This window comes from Coenobita brevimanus, chromosome 56 (genome assembly GCF_032717465.1).
Source record: "Coenobita brevimanus isolate Jiangsu-jjx chromosome 56, ASM3271746v2, whole genome shotgun sequence".
NCBI classification, from domain to species: Eukaryota; Metazoa; Arthropoda; class Malacostraca; order Decapoda; family Coenobitidae; genus Coenobita; species Coenobita brevimanus.
In genome coordinates this window covers 40,479,212-40,503,117 of record NC_137009.1, presented here as the reverse complement: position 1 = coordinate 40,503,117, position 23,906 = coordinate 40,479,212, and the positions used below count along the sequence as shown (strand labels likewise).

Sequence of the window (23,906 nt, the reverse complement as noted above, 5' to 3'; positions counted from 1 at the left end):
TATGATGATGATGATGATGAGGTGGATGGTTATGATGATGATGATGAGGAGGAGGAGGTGGATGGTTATGATGATGATGATGAGGAGGAGGAGGTGGATGGTTATGATGAGGAGGAGGAGGAGGAGGAGGAGGAGGAGAAGGATGGTTATGAGGAGGAAGAGGGATGATAATGATAATAATAATAGTAATAATAATAATAGTTTTCATTAAATCATTCATTTTGTATGTTCATTCAGCCCCTCTTCATCTCCAGTGTACGGATCAGGACTGAGATGATGATGGTGGTGGTGATGATGTTTTTTGTCTTGCTAATTGTGATTTTTGTGTTGATGATGATGATATACATTGCATTGTTGTTTATGGTGTGTTGCAGGTTCCTGGAGGTCAACAAACACTGGATCATCGTGGGTGTTGTTCTAGCGCTGGTGCTTCTGACCATCATTCAGGCCACCATCACCATACACAGGGCCAAGAAGAATAAATCACCGCCGGTCAGCACTAAGGTACGCTCCATGTCCTTACCATGTTAGGGTAAGGACGTGACACATTAAGGGAGGTTAGGGCAGGGTAGGTTAGGATAGATTAAGGTAGGTTTGGGCAGGACAAATGAAGGTAATGTATGGTTGGGTGACTTATATTAGGTTAGGGACATAATAGATTAGGGTAGGGTAGATGAAGGTAGGTTAGGGTAAGGGTAGATCATGGTAAGGTAGATGAAAGCAATGTACAGTAGGGTAGGGTAGAAGGAACTGAATTACATTTGGCCAGGGTAGATGTTTTGTTTGTGTTCCCTAAGGCCCAGCAGTTCCCCTGAGTTTCACACCGCCTTACATACCACCACTTAGGCACCAATACCCTCTGTCTGTGTGGAATACTTCATTCATCCATCATCCAATCCCATGTTGCCCCATGAGGAGCATAGGAGTCCGGGGCTAGGCAAGTTGGTCCTGACATTTAAGGTGAGAGTGACCAGCCTCACTCATCCCTGAGTGCCATTACGTGAGCAGTAAACTCCGGCCACCCCTTGGATATAAGCCTGCACCAGCATAATCCAACTGGAGAGCCTTAATTGCCCACTAAACCACCAGGCGCCATAATTTGGTTATATGGTTACCGCCCAGCGTAGTAAATGGTTTCCTGGTGCACAGGAAACCTTTTGGCTTGTCAGTCAGTACAGAGTTATTTGTAGACAGAAGGAAGAGGAGAGAAGGAAGGAAAGAAAGAGAGAAGAGGAAGGAAGGAAAGAAGAAAGGAAGAGAGAAAAGGGCAGGCACCCAAGAGCAGCATTACATCTATACTGTACTTAATTTAGGAATAATGCGATGATATTAGTGAGAGCATTTTGTGGGATGTTGGTGGGTGTTGTCATTGATCAGTGAAGCCTATTTTCAATTTTCAGATCTACAAGCTGTTGAAAAGTACAGCGAATCCATTATATTGTACCTTGGATTAGGCTGGTTTGTGATAGGGTAAGATGTGTTAGGTTGTTCAGTGTTATTTTAGGTGAGGTGTGAACGTCTGGGATAAGGTTGTTAGAGGCTGACCAAAAAAGACCTGGGATGTCATAAGAGTGTGACCTTAGGGATAAGGAACTAAAGTGGGGGGCTGCCAGGGATCAAACAATGTGAAGTGCTGCCATTATGTGACCAAGACAGGTGTATGCAAGCATGTTGGAGCCTGTACAAATAATACAATATGATAATTGAGTCAGGCTGGTGTACGGTAGGGTAGAATGGGTTAGGTTATCCAGTTATATTGTGGGTTTTGTCTGGCTTGGATGAAGTTTGTGCGATGTAGACTGATGTAGGTGTGGGAATGTTGTGCCATACTATTAGGTTAGGTTAAGTTAGCCTTGGTTAGAGGTTAGGGATCATTGTCAGGTTAGGACAAACACACTCTACCACAGTTTTGTATTAACTCTCAATATTAATCTGTAAATACACTTGACATTTTCTATTGTAAATGCCTGTAAATTTCTTGTAAATACCTGTAAATATTGTCTGTGTTATCAGAGTCTCATGCATGAAAGAGACTGACTAATAATTTTCACATGAGCCTGTTTTATAATTAGAGATAATTTTCGATCCCCCTCCTCCCCAAACTCTGCATATTTTGGCTCAGGTGAAGATGTAGGAAGGTATATTGGTGTTTTATGATGCTCCAGTACTCCTTTTCCTTCCCATAGTTCATTCACTTAACTTGGCAGATTTTTATGTCTTTTTGCTGTTTATTGCCCATGGATCAGAGTCAGAATAAGACAGTACTGTGGCTTTGCATCCATTCCACGGCACTTGTTTGTGACCATATTCTCTTCACTTTAACTTGGCTTAACACTAGCATCTTTCCATCCTGAATGCTGATATACAACAGAATACTTGACTAGGGTGCTAATCATGAAGAAGTGCTGTGGGATTGATGTACTGTAGAGCTGTAGCATTGTCCATTTTTACCTCCGAGCTTCATGAAATAAGCTACAGAAGCATGATAACCTGGGTCAAGTTAAAGAGAAAAGAGTGTTATTTATCTCAGCATAAGGCACATTGGTAGTGTTTCGTATGGTATATATAAAATCTAGTCGTAAAAAGAAAGGGAAAAAAAAGGAACAGTGACAAGAAGACTTACAAATTCTTTTGCTACATTTCTTTTTCTCTGTACCACTAGAGGATTTTGCTTCTCCTTAGTGAGTACGATCAAACTGGAGGAGTTAGATAAGATGTAGAATGATAATATTTGATGGCATAGAAGGAAGAAAGAACTAAGACATCACTGGGTTGAGAGAAAGTAAGTTATCATATTGAAAGGGTAAATGTGTAATATGCAGAGATAAACCATGAAGGGACAGTTGGTGTGGAGCATCATAGTACCATAGGAATAAAGGCTGTTGTGGTGCATGGTTAAATATTAAAGGTGTTGGAGCATGAGGGTGGGAGGGTATGTGAGGGTTTATGTCAGGTTAAGTAGAGTCCATAAGTAGCTGATGGTCCGGTGTTTGGGGTGATGACCTCGTGGTAAAGGTAGGTTCACATCCCCAATAGGTGACTGGAGGTTCTTGATCATGTCTCCCTTCCTACACCCAGGAGTTGTAGTGTAGGATTGGTTGGGGGTTACAATGTCCAGTCCAGATTAAAAGCACACCGCCGCAATTCATACCTTTCTACACCTGCCCATACCTGCTCACACTGACTCATTATTTGTAACTATAGTCCATCCTTAATTACGACTGTATCTATGGGCGGTGAGGAAGGGGCTATGTGCAGGTGGTGAAAGATGTGAGTTGTGGCCAGGTGTAGTTCTAATCTGGAATGGATTATGCTCAGCTACATTGTACTCCCAGTAGGATTAAACCACCTTAGGGAGTGTAAACACCCCTAGGAGTTTGTATACCCTTTAGGAGTGTGTACAGTATACCCCCTAGAGGGTAGACTAGATACGTAATTGCATCTCTAGTAATAAAAGTAGTTAGGTAAATGCAATAGGAGGATTGATGTCATGAATTGTAGAGTAATAAGTATGTGTGCACCAGGTTCTTGCCACACTGTCTCTCCACTAACCTTTTGGACGGTAGTATCATGTGGTTAGGAAGCCTAAAAACTCCTCTTCCTTACCGGTTTATTCTGATTCTGCTATGTTGTTATATTTTTTTGTGGTATTCATGCGATCTGTGTTGCCATTAGAAAAGATATAAGAAGCAAAAACAAGGCTATTAAAGGGGTGTTTGGAAAATAAATCATTAAGGAAGAGGTGTTAGGGAGTCATCTTACTTGTCAAGAATACCGGTGTTTTTGATGCAGGTTATCAACACACGTGTCACACACAACAGCATCTTTTAATTTCGTGTTGTTGTTTGTGCTTCTAACGGCAGCTCCCTTCCTCTCTCCCCCTTGCTAACATGCTTCACTATGTATGGATGACCGTGGGTGCTTACGGATACCCCTGCTTCCTGTGGGCCTTCCTGGGGCTACCTTGGCACTACCTGGGTGTACCTGCAATTACCTGTGGGTACCTGTGTTCCTGTTCCAACTTCATCTACTTGGGCTATCTACAATGCCGTTAAAACTACCATACCTCTGCTACACCTGGGACTGTCAATGTTAAACCCTTATTGGTGCATACTTTGCCTTGCTGGATTTTACCTGTAACCACCTCTGGCTCTGTGTTCCCTGTTACAACCACCTGTACTGCCTGTGATTATGTATACCTGTGGCCACCACTGCTACTACCTGTGTAATTATCTGTGGCTATTGGACTCAACCTACCCAATTATGGATACCTGTGGCTGTGCCTCAACCATGGTTATATTATTACTACCACCCCTCATGTTGGATGTTCCTGGCTATGTATGACCCTGTAATTTTGCTATCTTTGCTACATAAACCCATGACCCTCATACCACCATAACTGCTACTGCTGCTGAGGACATCATTACTGTGTGTCTTCTAAACCGCTGTAACTACCTATGGCTGTGTTATTTTTACTGCGGTACCTCTAATTCATGATACCCCCTACCTGCACATCTACCTGTGATAACCATTGGTCCATCACCCTTACATCTAATTATGGATACCTTGGCCGTCTGTGTATGCACCATTGGTTACCCACTCTAATCCTCCCACCCCCACCTCGGCAACTCCTGGCCGATTGCATCCCCAACAAATGGGTGACACATCACCAAACACACAACCACCGAATGCAACCGCACACTGAACGCACCAACCCAGATTGACCCAGTACCCCCACTGGGCCCCTTGCCAACCATCTACAGCAGCGGTGCGTCTGGGAGCCGTGAGCCACTGGTCAAGGCACCGGCAGGCCCCGAGGCCCCGCCCCCATATCACGACAACAGTGTTATGCACTCGTCAGCATCACTTAATTCCTACCACTCCAGCCCATCCAAGGCAGGAACACCTCTGACCACTGAGAACCCTGGAAGTGTACCAGATTAAAGACGTGTCTGGGTCTGGCTTGATTCACTGAGGTGGATCAGAATTAAACATGTCGCTGGCTGAACTTGGATGTGGAAGGATTAATACTGACTATATACAGTTTGCCGTATTGGCTGAATGAGAAGGGAAGAAAATAAAAGTTAAAGAGGAAAACCTATTGGTATCCCCAGACCACAACACCAGTGATGCCCAGTCTCTGGCATCACTTAATTCATACCAACCATGCCCATCCCTGGCCCACACTTCACACACACCAGAGTCCTGGACACTGAAATTTATATATGACATTGGCTCAGTACCAAAGAAGAGGGATTATGCATTAGTGAAAAAGTATTTGAAATATCGGCGTTTGAAAACCTGGCCTAACTTGGCACAATCTAATGGGGAAAAAAGAATATTGACTCGTTATAAAGTTTTTAGCATAATGATCTTACCTTTTTGTAAGCATTTGTCTGAATGCTGAAAATTACCTGTGGAATGACGCGTGCTTAACAACAGCATCAAAAATTACTGGAAAGACACACAGCAGTTGGCATCCAGTTTTGGCCATTTATAATTCTCATGTACTGTTTTAACTTGTTTTCATTTTTGACAATTTCCTATTACCTGTGACTTAATTCTTTTAGGCAGAGATTTCCTTCAGCTTAATAAAATACTCCACCTTCAGTCACATTAAGCCACAATACATGATATTACACAGTGACACTCCTGGGTGGGTGAACTACAGCAATAACAACAACAAAATCATCAATAGCATTAAAAAAAAAAAAAGTTATAACATCAGCAACAAAACAGTAACAGGAACAACAGTAAAATAACCAGAAGATAAGAATAACAACAGTAAAATAACCAGCAGATGAAAAACAAGTGAAATAACCAAGATAAAAAACAACATGACAACAGCTACCAGCATCATCAATAACAAGAGCAGCAGCAGCAACTATAGCAACATCAGCATTAATAACAGTACAGTAGCAACATCAGCAATCACCCATTTTCTTCCAAACACACAAAAGACAATCCCTCGAGAAAAGACATTCCCTTGAAACACTTATTTTCCCTTAAGTATTGGTTATGGGAGTCCTGTGTACAATAATAGTTGTAAGCTCACTGCCTGCCCTGTCTGATTGTGATGCTTGATGGGGTAGTTTGGGTGATGAAAGGTAGGAATTGTTTGGAGAGGCAGTCAGAAAAATGATGTTGGTATGAGAGAGGTTGGAGGAGGAAGGAAAATGGTGGAGAAATGGAAAATTTGAGTCATAACTGCACTCCAAGAATTTGTTGAGAGAGAGAGAGGGAGGTGGATAAAATGGGAACAGGAGGAGGACAGAGTGGAGGAATACTGAGTGGTAGGTGGTGGTGGTGGTGGTGGGTCACCTGTGGTTGATGGTTTGCTAGGAGGGGGCACGGTGTCATAAGTGATGATGGTGATGCTGACCTGTAGTGATTGTTGTGATGTGCAGTACTCTGGCAGGGCATGTAGTGAGCATAGCATTGCATAGGTATAGTACAAAAACACTTAAGCTTACTGTAGTTACCTGAATGCTGTAACAGTTACCTGGTATTAATCCGTCCTGTGCTTTGGCTTATGTAATGTGACCTAACTCCACTACCACAGGCTGTAGTGGTTGTAGTTGTTGTTGTAGCTCCAGGCTCATTTGAATGTGAGCCCAGTGGAGTGCAGGATGAAGCTTGCCCTCTCTTACATCCCACCATCCTCTTTTTGGGAGGTAGGAAGGGATTTTGAGTGACAGTGAATAACCAGGCAGCTCCAGCAGCCAGCCTTGTGTGTGCCACCACATGAAGGCATCCTCCAGCACCACAAGAGCCTGGTATTTGCTGGAATAAATTTTACCTTCCACAGTTTTCAGACTGTGTTCATTGAGAATAGTTTTATCTGTATTAAATGCTTGAGGGGATCCCTTCATGTGGTGGCGCTGATATAACAAGGCAACTCAACTGCCTGGCTATACAATTGTCCTTAAACTACTTCCCCATCCCCAGAAAGGAGGATGGTGTGCCACAGGAGGAGGGCAAGTAAAGGCGTGTCCTTATTCATGTTACTGATAAACCTCAGGCCAGAACAGTGACAGCATTTGATTATTAGGTGTGAATAAAACTGTATAATGTTAGCCAGAATGAATGACGCTGTCTTCTTCATGGTGAATCACAACAAAAGGGTCACTAAATTATCCTAGTGGTTTGCAGAACTAACTAGAAGAAAGATAATTGTGGTGAAAGGGTTGAGAAAGGTAGTTTATAATCCCTTCAGCTTCCCTATCCACCACTAGGAGGATGGTGGACGGCAGGTGTGTTAGGTGTGTGGTCCACTGGGTTCACGTTTGCGATGGGTGCGGGGCCACGGCTACTGATAGAAATGAACTAACAATGATATCACATATAAGGTTAAATAGAGTGGATGGCAGTCTGATCAGTTGGTAAAGGAGTTATGGATGCCTGGTGGTCTAGTGGTGTGAGGTGCCTATTGCCTGCATGATTTGTATGTCCAGGGTGGTCTGTACATTGCACCCCTCTTGTGTTGTGGGGATGGCCCAGTCCACTGATGTGGGGAACATAGGCAGTTTGGCTGCCTTGAGAAATTACTAAGCAACCACACAATTAGTGGAAGTAAAAAGAAGGGGAGAGCAAGGATGAGACAGAGGGCTGGAGCAGAGATGTATATGAGAGAGGGGGTGTAAGTTGGGGGGAGGGCAGTGAAATGGCAGGGGACAAGGTGACATGGAGATGATTTGTTTGTGGCCACCCCTTATGGGATTAAGGTGTCTGGCTATAGATAGATAGAAAAAAAAACTGTGAATTATAAAAAGGGTTACTGGCAGTAAATGATGGTGCAGAGTAGACACTGGTAATGCTGAATGAGCCGTGCCCTCAACACACAAGAATGAGGTGTGTGATATATGAAGCACCCTGTGTAGTGTAAGTGTTTAGCCTCTTTAGTACAAGGGGAAGCATTATTATAATAAGAATAAGAATAGATGCAGTTACTAAAGAGGGTAAAAAATACAGTGACCCTTGATGGTAGTGTAGTAGTAGTATAACGGTGATGGTTTTATACATTAGTAGACTATTAGTGGTGATGGTTATATTAAAGCTTAAAAGACAGCATGTACTTATAATAGTGTTTAAGTGCTGCCACACCTGTGTGCTATATCATACTGTTGTAACATACTCGCTATATAACCCTCCCCAGCTTTCTTCCTCAAAACAGTTCAGATTCTAAGATAGACCAAGGCTTGTATTCTTATCGGTTAAGGAAGCCCCCTAGCATATCTTCCTAAGTGACTTATTTTGGAGTGTTTTGGTGTTGTTATGAGGAGGGACAGATTGAGATGGTTTGTCCATTTGGAGAGGATGGAGGATGACAATTGGATGCAGAAGGTGAGAAGTGTACTCATCAGGGGCAGCGTTGCAAGAGGCAGATTGAAAACGATCTGGGGTGAGGTCCTAGTGTGCGACCTGAGGGATGAGGGACAGAATAGGGAGGCTGCCAGAGATCAAGCAGCTTGGAGAGCCGCTATTAGGTGACCAAGGCTGACGCAAGCAAGCGTGTTGGAGCCTTTATGATGCAGTATGACTACACCATACTGTCCTGCGTTATATAAATCCTTCACACATCACCATACTCTGCATAACTAATATACAAATGGATATAAACCAGCCATATCCAAAAATAAGTTGCTAAGGAAGAGGTGTTAGGGAGTGTCCTTACTTGACGAGAACACAGACCCAAGTATATATATTTTGAGCAGCCTTCCAAATCTGTGTTGTATGCCATGTTTTGTGTAACCCTTTCAGTTCAAGATAATAATAATAATAATAATAATAATAACAATAATAATGATACCGTAATAATAATAATAAATTCAGTCTTGTACTGAAGGGTAAGGGAACTCATTATTGTGCTTCATATAGATTTTAGGATTTTTATTGTACTCTTATCAGTTTTTTAGAAATGCACAAATGGGCGTTAGTTGTTTATACTGTAGTGAAGGAGCAACACAAGATTGGTGTGTTTGAATTGGGAAGGACAGTATTTTGAATGATAAGAGGAATAGTAGATTAAGTTATGGTAAGTTATTATAAGGCAGTTGGTAGGTGTAATAAGAAATTATATTGAATGATAGTTTAATAATAATGATAATGATAGTACAGTAATAATAATGATAATAAAAACTACTTATAAGAATGATAGTGATAGTAAAAAACTACTACTAATAATGATAATAATAAGTGTACTGATAGTATAGCAGTGATGATAATACTCATAATATCATGTTAGTAATTTTGAAAACTTTGAATCAATTTTTAAACAGTTAAAAATTGAGTGTTTAAAATGCTACTGTCATAAATTCCATTTAATATTGAAAGCCATAAAAATCACCTTTTTATTGATATTTTTGTTATACTTTATCCATCCTAACATTGTAGTGGAAGTAAAGTAAAGATGATGATGACTTATTATATTCAATGGTATTTAAATAGTGAAGTAAGATTATGGGTCTTAAGTATGTAAGTGGTGGTGCCTTTGTATACTTAAAAGCGAAAGATAGGGTTATGAGTAACATGTACCGTATTTCGCGGCATGTAAGACGCAGCATTGTGAAAGACGCACCCTAATTCTGGCAGGGCAGTTCTGTGAAAAAAAAGTTTGCCCCAACCAAGACTGCAGTAAGGTTTCTTGATAAGAGCCATTACCACACAGATACACACTCACCTTTCAGAATCTATTCATTACTGATCATCAGCCTTTGGTTTCTTTTTTTATATACAAAGAATGGTACAGGAAAAGAAAACAATGCCCCTTCTTGACAAAACGTAACTGATATGAGCCACTATCACTTAGATACAACACTCACCTTTCAGAATCTATTCAATACTGCTCATCATCCTTTAGTTTCTTCTTTTATGTACAAAGAATGATACAGGAAAAGAGAAAAGAAAACCCCGTCTTAAAACGTGACTTCAAACCACGAGGCCATCTCAACTTTGCTGATAAATATGTATCAGTAAACTGATATAAACACTGTTTTTAATATTCTATGAATTTAAAACCACAAATGAAGTCAATAAACTCTATTCTTTCATTCACTGACGAAAACATAAAATACGATGAATGTTCACATCAGTTCATTTATCCTAAAAGAACCCCGTCATAGTCCACACCTGTTACGGAATTTCCTCACATTGCCTTGACTCAAGCACAATATCAGACGACTACCATCATTAATCATGCACTCTAACTAACCTGTAATTACCTCCACAAATAATATAAAAAGGTAGCACTTGTAAATACACAAATTACAATGTTTTACAACCAAAGTTCAATTTAGCAAGGCTGCTTGGGAACAGGATAGACAGCTGTTTTTACTCTCTTCTCTCAGTATCACTCCTTCACTGTCAGCTATGTTTGCCTTGCAGCATCAACAATTAAAAATGTATGCTTCACTGATCATAATTTACTATAAACATTCATTTCAAAACATACTATGGTGAAAACATCCATTGCTACACCTTAGTAACACTGCCGCCTCCCAGTCGCTAGACAGCAGTCTCTACCCCTTCCTCTCAGTATCACTTCCTCACTGTCAGCGATGTTTCCCTTGCAGCATCAGCAGTTAAAAATACGTTCTTCACTGATCACAATTTACTAAAAACAGGCATTCATCTCAAAACATGTCGAGAATGGTGAAACTATCTCTTAGCAACACTGCTGCATCCCAAGCGCTAGACAACTGGCTCAACCCTCTTCTCCCAGTATCACTCCCTTACTGTCAGCTGTTTTCCTTCCAGCATCAACGATTAAAAATGCATATTTCTCTTACCAGAATTTGCTAAAAACAGACATCCATCTCAAAACATTCGAGTACTGTGAAAACATCCATTTTTGGTCTTAACACTGCTGCCTCCTAGTCGCTATGGTACACACACACACACGCACACGTACACACCACATGCAACAGTCGCTCACCTCTGAAACATTTACATCAGTCCGTTTTGGAGTACCCAGTGGCTTTATTATATGCCAAAAACATCAAAATGTATTTGATTGTTCAATATAAATATCATCACTTAAGGACATGAAACATCTCAAACAATTTATTCATCTAAACATCGTCAGTGCAAGACTAAAGGTGTACAGCACCATTGATCCTAAATTTTCCATGGTTGCATCTGTCATAATCACCTAAAACCTATATTCACTTCATATTACTGACATGGTGAAAATTTCACTCGTCTTCAAATCCTGAGAATTCATCACTACTTCCCCCGAGTCCTGAAGCATCACTGGAAGTCATCACCACGGTCATCATCACTGTTTCACTGTCACTTTCATACAGTAAATGGTCCTCAGTACCATCCATTGAATTGCTTATACCACACTTCATACGATTTTAACTTGGCAATCGTTTTAACTGAGCACAGGCGATATTCAGACTTGGGGCATTTGATACAGCCCACATTAACCTCCTCAGTACATGTTTCCTGAACTGAATAAAATCATATGGCGAGCATGAATAAACTACACTATAAAATACATTGCTGGGCTGAAGGGATTATAATAAGCGGATTATCAGTTCCCTAGCCTGACTCTTCCCACTTCTACTTCCTTAACTACACCCACACCAAACTCTCACCTACACCTTAGGATTCTGGTCGTTTCGGCCGTAATGTCCAAAATGGCAAACGATTTTACAACCTAACCTAACCTAACAAATTTGGACGTTACGGCCTAAATGATCCCCATTGCCGATCATGAGAGCTTTGCTTAGGCAGCAGAGATGCAGAGAGTGAACGTTGTCAATCATTCTGATCGCTTCGTCTGCTAAGAATACAGCAGAAATGGCGGACGCTGATATGAATGCCCGTCAGGCACTGCTATTTCAGATATTGCATCAGTTATGCTACTCAGTGAATTTTATCCTATTTTCATAACAAAATACTGTAATTGGGTGTGCCCTGAGTTGCACAGACATTGCTAAAGTACTTCACTTGGCTGAAAAAGTGAAGCTGTAACTTCGTTAGCTTGCTAGAGTAGGGTGTACGCTAGACACTAAACTGCTAAGTTGCTAAACCGCTAAACTCCTTGACGGTATTGGCCAGTTGAGCTGAAAACAAACCGTGAATGCTTTGTGTTTTTGAACTTGCGTGTTTTAATATCTGCTGCATATATACACTCACAAAATGTCACAAAAGTAACTGACCTAATTAGGGTTACTGAATTTCCATACGTGACGAAAGTATGTTTTGATGACTTGGCAGTTTCACTAGCCAGCATCTCTCCAGCATGATTGCTTTGCTAGTTAGTTAATGGATGGCAAGCAAAGTGGTCATGATTGCCTTTCAGAAGGTTAGCAGACAGTTCACCAGTGAGCACGTTAGCTTGCTAGAGTAGGGTGTACGCTAGCCACTAAACTGCTAAGTTGCTAAACCGCTAAACTCCTTGACGGTATTGGCCAGTTGAGCTGAAAACAAACCGTGAATGCTTTGTGTTTTTTAACTTGCGTGTTTTAATATCTGCTGCATATATACACTCACAAAATGTCACAAAAGTAACTGACCTAATTAGGGTTACTGTATTTCCATAACGTGACTTAAAGTCTGTTTTGATGACTTGGCAGTTTCACTAGCCAGCATCTCTCCAGTATGATTGCTTTGCTCGACAGTGAATGGATGGCAAGCAAAGTGGTCATGATTGCCTTTCAGAAGGTTAGCAGACAGTTCACCAGTGATCATGTACGTTAGCTTGCTGGAATAGTGCGGATGCTAAACTGTTAAATTGCTAAACCGCTAAATATCTTCACGATGTTAGCCAGTTGAGCTGTAAACAAACCCGCGAAAGTTTTATGTGTTTCTGATCTCGGGTGTTTCTGAAATCTGCTGCATATACACACTAGTGTATATTATTTTTAAGAATAAAATCAAGTCTGCATACTGTAGAAGACACCTGTGGTTGCTAAGCATTGAGATGATCATCTTTATAAGAGTTTCTTCTCAGTGAAGCCTAACTAACCTGCCTTAGTCTAACGTGCAGGACGCATGGGGATATTTTAAGGTAACTTTGAGACAAAAAAGTGCGTCTTATATGCCGCGAAATACGGTAATTAATTTTGGTTGAGACAGTTCTATCCATTCCATTGCTCTACCTCTCTTCCTTCTTCGTCCTGTTCACTGCCCCTTCTTTCTTCTTCCCACCTTGTCACTCCTTCCACTTCATTCCTCTCCTTCTTCCCTCCATACCATTCCATTTCCATTCCCTTTCCCTTTCATTTCTTTCCTTTCCCTCTCCATCTTTCCTTCCTCGCTTTCCCTCTCTCACTTTCCCTTCCTTTCCTTTTCCTCTCCCCTTTCCTCCCACTCCATTCTATTCCATTTCCTCTCATCTCCCTCTCCCTACCCTTCCTTTCCCATTTGTTCCCTTCCCTCCATTCCTCTTACCTTTCCTTTCCATTACCTTCATTTGTTTTCTTCACTTCCTCTCACTCCTTTCTTCCCTCACCTCTTTCTCCTTCCCCTCACCTTTCCTTCTCCTACATTTAGTCTGAAATTCATCGCTTCTCAAAATCACATTCCACATGTACTCATTAATCAGCCTGCCGTCCACTGTGTTTATGTTCAACCTTGGGCTACAACAACAACAACTTATCTGCCAACCCCCAAACAAAAGCCCCTTATCCCCGAACCCCCCATTTCCCTCAAGGAGCGTCTGATAACCAACTCTGGCTGGAAGGACTACAGCTCTGGCAACATGAACTACGCCTATGACAATTTTGAGACCGAGGAGAACGGGGTCAATGCCAGGCGTCAGGGTGGGTCTGGGGGCGGGTCCAGCAGTGGGTCCTCACGTCCCAGGGTCTCGTCTTCGTCCAGCTACGGTCGGATGAACGGGTCGCACTCCAACGGCTATCCCAACCAGCATCCGGCCGCCCATTCAAACTCAAAGCCACACCCACACTCCAATAACCCCTACAGTGATACCCGATCCCTCCAGAGGCCTCGACATGCCCCGCCCCAGACCCACACGGACCCACGGGGCACGTACTCCCTCCCCCGTGGGGCGTCTGCAAACTCAACCATGCCCGCATACAATACCTCCATGCAGGACATGACCCCGGATTTCTATTACCTGCCATCACAGCGCAAATACTCAGGGGAGGTAGTGAGGGTGTATGTTGACTATAATGACCCTAAGTAATCAACACACAGGTACACAGGAGTTGCAGGTGTAATAGATCATTAATGAAGTATTCAAAGCAGAGGTACAAGTATCAGAGAGTGAATAGGGAGGTAGATCTTTACTTAAAAATGTAAGCAACAGGTCCAGTTGTTGAGATGGAAGGTTGCATGACATAGACAAGAATAGGTATACCGTAGTCAAAGGCAGTTGGGAAACAGATTTTGTGAAACAGCTAAGGCATAGGTACACCCCTTTATATAAATTTACAAAAAAAGTATTGTGCCACATGCAGCGCTTTGCAGTTTGATATGGAAATTAAGAGTTGTGATATACAGGTGATGGTAGTGCAATATTATTCTTGGTACCTCCATTTCTTTGGGGGAAGCAGCCTAGGTATATACAGTAGATAGATAGATTTATTATTACTGTGAAAATACATAAAATGACACAGCTTATGTGATTGTAGTGTGGGGTATATGTGTAATTTACTCCTTCCCATAATCGTCACACCCCTTTATTATTAGTGAGATGGGTGGAATTAGGGTTCAGGTGCAGTAATGACATTAGTATGTATTGAATCTTGTGTGCAGCAACTATCAAATAGTAATTAAGGTAATTAAAGGCACTAATGACCATAGAATATAGAGCTTTAAATTCAGAAAGAGATCTGCCCAAGGCTGCCTACCATCATCCAGTAGTCGCATGAATGAATGAAGAATGGCAGTGACTGGTTGATGGCATACAAAGGGCATATGGTGTTGTACCTATTACAGTGAAGGATTTTGAAAGGAAACTGGGTGGAATTTTTATGTTGATAAGGCGCGTTGCTGTACTTTAGAGAGGGACGTGCAAAACAGGTCGGAAATTAGTTACTGTAATGAAGACCCGAGGGAATGTAGCCTGTGAATGAGGAAGTATATAAGGAATTGTGAACAACTGATATTGGTTGATTATTGACATTAAAACAGCCTCAGTGATTCACAGATTAGATAAAATGTATTGGATTTTAATTTGAAGTATATTGAATTTTAATTTAAACTGAATCATCACACTCACAGACAGGCTTACACACTTGTATATAGTAAAGTTCAGTTTATAAATTCAGAAACTCTTGTGAATATTTTATGCCCACTAAATTGTTGGGAGAGGCCTATTGGTTTACATTCCAGTATTTTAAGGTTACATAAAACGAGATCTGGAAGTGGAATGTTACAGCTTTAACGAGTTGGCAAATGGCCTCAAGACTTTTGTGAACAGTTTTGAGGTTATGAGTGTTTGTAATACTCCAAGTGGACTATAAGTTTACGATTATTTTAAGTGAATTTCAGACATTCTTGAGGAGTTGATGAGTTACTTTGAGGAATTATAAATACTTTTACAGAATTTACAAGTGATAATTAGGAATCTACTAACGTACTTAAGAATGTACAGTGTTGACAGCCTTGTGTTATATGCTGCATGTTGGAATTATGGTAAGTGAAAAAAGTACCATTGCCTGCTGTGACTGGCATTCATTTGGAGCCAAGATGAGCCTGGGATTGTGAGGATGATATATGGTGACCCAAGACCCTATATTTTCCCACCTACGACATGTGGGTAATGATGCTTCTTGCATTGGATGTCTTGTGCCTGTGCAGTGCTGTGTTCATGGACCATTCTGTTATATTATCAGCTCAAATGTTGTGCTATAGTTTATTTTAGATCACACTCCTTGCTTTGGTCCTCAATGGAATAGTGTTAATGAGTTAAATGGGTTCCACTTATATTGATAGTAACTGAAGGGGTTTAGCTATACTCATTATTAGGGTGTCTTGGCACATCATTGTATACGTAAACTAAACTGTAACCAACCAGTAGTGCATAACCATCAAATTTAATATCAGATAAGTATTCACAAGATTTCGATTTGAGAAATAGCCATAATTTTAAAATCAGAATAAGTTAATACGAGATTTGAATTTGGGAAAGTAACTACCATCACCTTTAAGTTTGCATCATAGAATAATTTTATGAGCTTGTGAAGATATTAATTTGCTGAAGGGGTATAACATAATATCAGTTGCCCTGTTGTGATAGGGCAAAAATATTACATGTAAAACAAAGCAAGGAATTAAAATGCTCACGTTAGAAGTTTGTAAATAAACATCTTTTATGGGTGATGTTACATGAGTTAGTTGACCCCTGAAAACACTTGATGTACTGTGTTGATTTGGTCCTGCTGGCTACAGAGGGTTTTATTCAGGTTAGGAAAGACTTTATTGACTCGAGGGGTTGTTGTTGTGGCCGCAGTCTCTTGTAGATATGGACTTGGTGGAGTACAGGATGAGGAAGGAGTTGAAAGACATTATATCAGTGCCACCACATGAAGGTGTCTCTCTTGCAGTCCGCCATCTCCTTCAAAGGGTAAGGACAGAGTTGAAGGACATTAATTATAAAAGTGCCACCACATGAAGGTCCCCTCGCTGGTGTTAAATATAGCATTGCAATATCCCTTTGAATATGTGATGTATTTCCCAAGTTAAATAAAATTGTTTGAAGCCAGCAAGACTGGAATAAGAAGCACCTGCTGTAGTGGTGTTAAGGGGGTACTGCCTGTATATATGCCTTTCTTAAGACCTCACCTTTAATGGGTTTGAGGCCCAAGGGTCACCAGACACAAACACACTTACCATGAGGGTCCGTATGCTCGTTGGTTAAGTAAGCTCCCTAACACCCATTCCTTAGTTACTTATTTATGAATATGACTGGTTGATTATGAATAGCTTTTTCTGTTATTTATGCAGAGTATGGCATCACTGAAGGATTTATGTAACACACAACTGGACAGTAAAGTGTAATAAGGAAAATAAATATCTTTGGAAAAGATGTTATGGAGCTTCCTCAACCAACGAGAATGTCAGGCCAAGTCTGGCTCCTGCTGCTGTTATTGTTGTGATGCCTGACAAATGTGCAGCATGAGCCTGGTGGACTGCAGGCCCAATTAACCATTTCTGCAGTCCACCATCCACCTTTTTGGAGATAGGAAGAGAGTTGAAGGATGTGTGTATAACTGGGCAGAAGAGAATCATATTGTTATTATTGTTATTGTTATTATGGATGCAAAGAAAAAGGAACGGAACCAAAGGCCAGAACCGAGTAAGATTGTCTCCTGCAAGAAAAAATAAAAACCAGATAACAGGTAGCCAGATTCAGGATCTGTTCATTTTGAGATGCCTGGACACTGCATTTACATCAATGTCACTGGAAGCAGGCATCTGTCTGTAGCAGGAAAAACACTAGATAGAAATACATACAGTAATGCTATAAACATAAATAATTGTAAGTGTGTTTGCAAATGATGACCCAAATTTATAGTGTATATGTATATGTTGCATGTTTTTAGAGGAATATTAAAAGTTGTATATATTTTTGTACGAAGTCAACTGGACTGTCCATATGATTATTGTAATTAGTCGGCTGTTTGTATTGTCACCATGTGCTTACAGTATTTTTGACAATTCGGTAAAAAAAAAAAGATATACTGTATGTGGATCTTACTGTTCTGATGGGTTTTAAAAATAGGCAACTTTTATTTAATCTGTTTGTCTTCAGTATCCTTGACACTAACATTTCAGCTCTTCACGGACAAAAAATACAGAGTGTTCAGGGAAATGTGTCAGAAATTCCTGTACATTGTTCAAGGACTTAATATTGAGTTAAAAAATGCTGTATCAACGTAGGTCCATTTGTGTCATTATGGAGCTGCAGTTACTGATGATGTTATGGACAAAAATATCTCTCTGTCTGTCTGTCTGTGTCAATGGCCAGACGCCTTAATCCCGTAAACGGTTGTGACAAACAAATCCCCTCAATCTGGCCTTGTTCCCTGCCATTTTGCTGCCCTCCTCCCAACATACACCTCTCTCTCACATATATCTCTCTACTCCATCTCTCTCTTGGTCTCCCCCTTCCTCTCCTCCTCTCCACTTCACCTGCATACACTCTCTTAATTAGTCTCTCTTCATCGTCTTCACATGGCCAAACCATCTCAGTGCATTTCCCTTAACACTTTCAATTCACCCATAAACCATCAGTAATTATAACTCCCAAACGGGTCAGAATTAATCCTTGTTCAGTTCGCTTACCTTACTCAAAATTTGTCCAAAAATAACCATGAAATTTCTTGCATATTTTCTGAAACACTCTGTATACAGGTGTTTGAGTGCTACTGTAATTTTATCTGATATAAATATATTTTTAATGTATAAATATGTGCAGTCAGTAATATCTCTATGTGCATATTGTCTGTACTTGTGTATTAATATATTAGTAATGTATATCTACCATGCTTTGTTTTGTCCCTTCCGTACACCCACCAAAAACATATTCAATACCCTTGTGCTGTGATAAATTATGGCACACAGACCAAGAGTTCTGAAATACCAACACTACCAAATGAACACTGTTTCAGTTTTGCAACTAATTTCAAACTTCATCACACCCAGGGGTAACCAACATTTTTTTGTGGGTGAACTGTACATGTAATAGATGGTGGTAGGTGGTGGCGACCATCATCCACTCACTTGATGTAGAGCTGCCTGCTTCTTCCATTACCTTTTTTAATCTTTTTATGTGTCTGCCCCCCTTCCTCCCAATCTTCCTATTTCTTCTATGTTTCCTGTCACTTTTTATTACTCTTCTTTCCTTTTCAGGTGGCTTTACATTGAATGACAAGCCAAATGGTTTCCTGTAAGGCAGGAAACCATTTACAGTGCTGGGTGGTAACCATATAACCAGCCCATACATTTTCCCTACCTGTCAACAAGTGGGTTGGTGGAGGGTTAGTGTCCCTCCCCGTAAAATAACCAACTTGAAGTCAAACAGCCACCCCTTATGGGATTATGGCATCTGGCTGTAGATAGATAGACCTGTAATAGATGGTTGGCTGCCATCAACCACAGGAGGTATTACCGCAAGAGTGAAATGTCTCATGCTTGATGAGCCAAGAGCCTAGCAGTCAATGTTCTGAGGCAGGAAACTCGGCCACAAGTACACAGAGTCAAACTCCAAGCCAACACGTTTATACTTGACAAATCTTCTTACGCTTCATAGAGTCCTTTTTCTTTTCCCAACATTTTTCAGCAGCTGTTTGGGATGGAATGAGTTGTTTGTGGTATTTGGTTTGGGTGCCAGTCCATAGAAAACATCAAATTATTACAACTACAGCTACTGCCACCACTGCAAATACTACTTATGATAGTACTACTACAACTACTTCTACTGCTACTACCACAACAACTACTACTACTACTACTACCACCACCACCACCACCACCACCACCACCACCACCACCACCACCACCCCTACTGCTACTACTACTACTACTGCTGCTTGCCATAGGAAGCATCATCTATACCCCAACCAACATCAGTGTGGGTATTTCCTAAGGGGAAACATGTCACCGCTTGATTGGTTAATTATGAGGAGAGATAAAAGCTGTCAGTTATTTAAGTCTTGTGGTGGGAAATCTAACTGTACCAAACTATCACCTTCACTGTGGTTAGAAAGCTTAGATATGTTTAAACTGATGCCTGTATGATTGTTATTAAAGCACACAATACTAAGTCTTAGCCTTCCCCTAAAGCGCGACCCAAAGAATTGTTGTACAGTATGTAAGACAACTGCAGTAATGGCGGTAATAGAAGTACTGTATTATTAATAGTAGTAGGGGTGTTAGTAGTAGCAGTAGTGGGAGTAGTAGTAGCAGCTACCCCAGGATCACCTGAATATAAACTTGATGGACTGCAGGCTGAAGGGTCCCTTCTTCCACAGCCCAACAATATTTATTTGATGATATGGGAGTGTGAGGGACATTTATGCACCAGGGCAGCTCCACTTCCAGATTACATTCTTGCCACCACAAGAAGGCATCCCTTTCCTCTCCAGCGGCAAAGACCCAGATGCCACAACAATAGGGTAGAGGCAACTGTACTGGAGGGTTAACAAGGGCAAGGAGGAAATAAAGGCCACGAATACAACCACCATGACAAGAAAGTTTGGATTCTTCCGTTGCAGGCTGGGTGAATTGACCAACAGCACCCCAGAACTGGTGGATATACAGTATTGTTTTTCTCTATCATCTTTGGAGCAATTTAATGAAATACTAGTTCGGCATTTTATTTTTCAAGACATTGTGTTTGGTCTGAGTAAAGTTTCCAGTACTGTTCCTTTCAGTCCATTGGTGTATTATAGGTTTTTCGTGCTTCTGCCAGGCAACTTTATTTAGCTTAGTACTGTAATAGTATAGTTGTAGTAGTAGTAGTGCTCACAATGCTTAGGCCCAGGCTCATTTGAATGTGAACCCAGCAATTTGTGCTTACGAGCTGCCTCTGTTGTTCACCATCCTCCTGTTGGGGGATAAGGAGGGAACTGAGGGACATCTGTATAACTGGCCACATCAGGGCACCCCTCACTAGTGCCAGTTTTTGTTCCCTGGGATGGGGGGTGGAAAGAATACTTCCCCAGTATCCCTGCTTGTACGAGGCAACTAAAAGAAGCTTATTTGTCTTCAGTTTTGCTCTCCTTACTGTCTTCTGCCCATTTCTTCTACCTCTCATCTTGATATATCCATGTTTCTTCCGGCCTTTCCTTTCCCTCTACCCCTACAGTTTCATATAGCCATGGTATGGCTTGGTGCTAATTCTTCATTAATCCTTCCATCTCCATTTAGCTTAGGAAGTCCCCAGGCATTAAGGAAGTCTGTTTAACCCTTCCCGTCCGACAAATCTTTCATGATTAAAATATAATCGTGTGGAGAAGCAAGTTTGAAGTTATTACAGTTGGTCATGGGGGTGATGTTAAAATTCAAATATCCCGCCGTAGGTTAGGTGAACATCGTGTTATAGTTAACTCGGTGTGTCATATAATTCGCCACGATCATTTATTACTACTGCCATGTGTTACCAAATGATTAACCATGTATTGCATAAACTCGAGTTCAGTTAAAGTAATTAGTGAATGTCAGTAGATCATATGGAACTTTGTCAGTAGTAGAGTAGATTATTAATATTGATGCGTTCAACCCCGCGAAATATCCAAGTACCAACCATTAATAATCAGGGGAGGCAATCATGGCGTCCCGAGCTGTCATGGAAGAAGTTACCACCTTTCATCGCTTGTCACGCTGTTACCAGGCTTTGTTACAGGTTCTACTCTGCACACGTAAGGTAAGTCTATATTCATTTCACCGTTTACGAATAAATTACTGGGCTTATTTATTGATTTACCTCAATATGGGTGGTAAACTTGGACCTTGTGATTTATTCTGCCTCCGAACGGCATTGGACTCGCCACAACTTTATCGGCTTAAGGTCAGTTGACGGAATATTTTAAGTTAATTGTGTTTAAGAGGACAGGGTGAAATACTGCATTTCGGTTATGTAACAGAATAATTCTAGTTAGCTTCATTCTTCTGGATTTTCAGTTATCTATGTGTCAACTTGGTCATGTTCTGCCAGTACATGTTAAGCCATTGGACAAAATGTAGTACAGCTTCCATTCATAAATATTCAAAATATTTCGATGGAATATATGTCATCAGTGTACCTAGACCTCATTTGTGACCTGAAATTGTGTAGAAATAGCAAGACAAAATTATTCAGCTTGGGAGTGAAGAACGCTGCATTAGAAGAATGATTGCATTTGTGAAGAACGCTGCATTAGAAGAATGATTGCATTTGTGGTTAGGTTTGGTACCGTTAAGCTTGTTTGGTTGTGAAACTGTTGGTTTTTGGAATTAATAACTTCAAAATTATGGATTTCTCCAAGTTTCTAGATCTGATCTGCTCTTACGGCAATAATAATATAATGGAATAATGTATAGGTTAGCTAACTGTTTTCTGTTAATGGGGTTTTCCCATGATTTTCACCAGTACTTAACAAATTAAATAAAATAGGTCAAGTTAGCCTATACATTTAACAGTACAATGCTGTGGCACCGGTAATAGTGACAAACCATTGGACAGTTCCCATTTACTAATGATGAAAATTTTTTATTAATTCTATACCAAACAGGCATGGGGATTTTTGGTCAATTTTCAGAAAACTACATTTCTCCATTTTGAAACCAAAAATATTTTTTCTGGCAAATTTTTGTGATTTGAATGAATTCTTCATTTTTTTCAGAAATCACTCATTTTAGAGATAGGCCTACCCAAGCCTATCCCAAAAAAGAGTGATTTCTAGCAAAAATGAAGGTTAAATTCATTCACATCACTCAAAAATTGGCCAGAAAAAATGGTTTTGGTTTCGAAATTGAGGATATGGGTTGAACCGTATACCCTAACTGGGGAAAGCCCCCCCCAGACCCCCCCATATTATAACCTAACTTAACCTATCCTAACCTAACCTAACCTTACCTTAAATGTTGTCGGAGGTGGAAGGGTTTGCCTCAGTCCTTGGGGAATCAAAGGGAGGGTAAATAGAGAATTTGCATAGCTTTTAACATTCTTACGGTACCACCATTGAAGGTCCTGTTTATAATATAGATCACTTCCACACTTATTACACTTCGGGGAGGAAGCAGAACATCGTGACTGCGCAGGAAATTCACATTTTCCTGATTATTCTTAAAAAAACAAGCAATGGCCTCGTATTCAGTCACAGCACACCCGCTACAAGTGGAAGCCATGGTGGAACTGACTAAAGTAAGGGATGTTTGAAATCTGACAATCTCCTAACGCTATCAGTGATTTGATCGGCCCGCCTTTTGGCTGATTTTAATACCATTGGCCGTGATGTCCGAGCATGCTGTGTAGTGGCATGACGTCACACCCGACAGCTCCTGTGACTGGGAGAAAGACCAATGCAAAAGTTTGAAAGTGAGGGGAGATCCAAGGTAATATTATGTAGGATTTTTAGGTTAAATATACATTTCCAGAAACAAATGTATTGTGGAATAGATTTAGAATAACATGGTCTACAATGTCGTCGTGTCAGATTTTCTGGATCAAGAAATGTAGTTTTCCGAAAATTGACCAGATTTATTATAAACATACCTCTAGAAAGCTATAAATGAGAATGTAGAATGTGTAAATACTTTATTCCCCCAACATCTGCTGGTAGCCAGCAACATTTAACATTCATAATGCACATTTTTAAATTTGAAAGCTGGCAGTCAGACACAAGTGAGATTAGGTTGGATGAAACTAGTTTTGGTTAGGTTAGATTTGGTTAACTCATTAAGTCACCCATTGCTTTGACACGGGATACACTGATGCGTCAGGTCGAAGCAATGGTTGGTAAACAACGCGACCAGTAGGAGAGACCGTTGATAAACATTGCCCTGGGCAACCTGGCTGCTTCCTTAAATACCCCAAAATAGGTATATATATGCGGTACATATATATATATTTCAGTCATTTCTTTCAGTCTTAATGGGACAGTTAACTGTCTGTGTTGCATATGTACCAAAATTACTTACCTGGATATTGTGAGTTTGTTATAATATAGGTGGAATTGCCGCGCCACTTTGGTAAAGAATTACTTTTTTTTTCTTTTTTTTTTTTCCCCTGAAATTATCTTCAGTAATTGTATCTTCATATATGACAAGTACATTCAGTGGAAATAACATGTATGTTGCTAAAGGTTGTATAATTCAGTGATGACACAAATTCTATAAAAATAAAAAGATATGAAAGAGCAGGTAGTCAGGTTGGTTGGTGTCAATGGTGGCATCGTACTGAGGGCGGTGGGTTGATTGGGAGCCAAATAGTCTGGGTTAGTTAG

The 23,906-nt window shown here is 40.6% G+C and overlaps 1 protein-coding gene across 1 annotated transcript in view; it reads left to right on the top strand.

Annotated features, from left to right (window-relative positions):
• nahoda (DOMON-like domain-containing protein nahoda) overlaps nt 1-14,262 on the top strand; it is a 73,684-nt gene extending 59,422 nt beyond the window's left edge. The window contains exons 21-23 of the mRNA XM_080273923.1: nt 375-504; nt 4,720-4,932; nt 13,556-14,262. Coding sequence (XP_080130049.1) covers nt 375-504; nt 4,720-4,932; nt 13,556-14,158 — 946 coding nt within the window. The 3' untranslated portion in view covers nt 14,159-14,262. The remainder of the gene's footprint in view (nt 1-374; nt 505-4,719; nt 4,933-13,555) is intronic.
• The last annotated feature ends 9,644 nt before the right edge of the window (nt 14,263-23,906 follow it).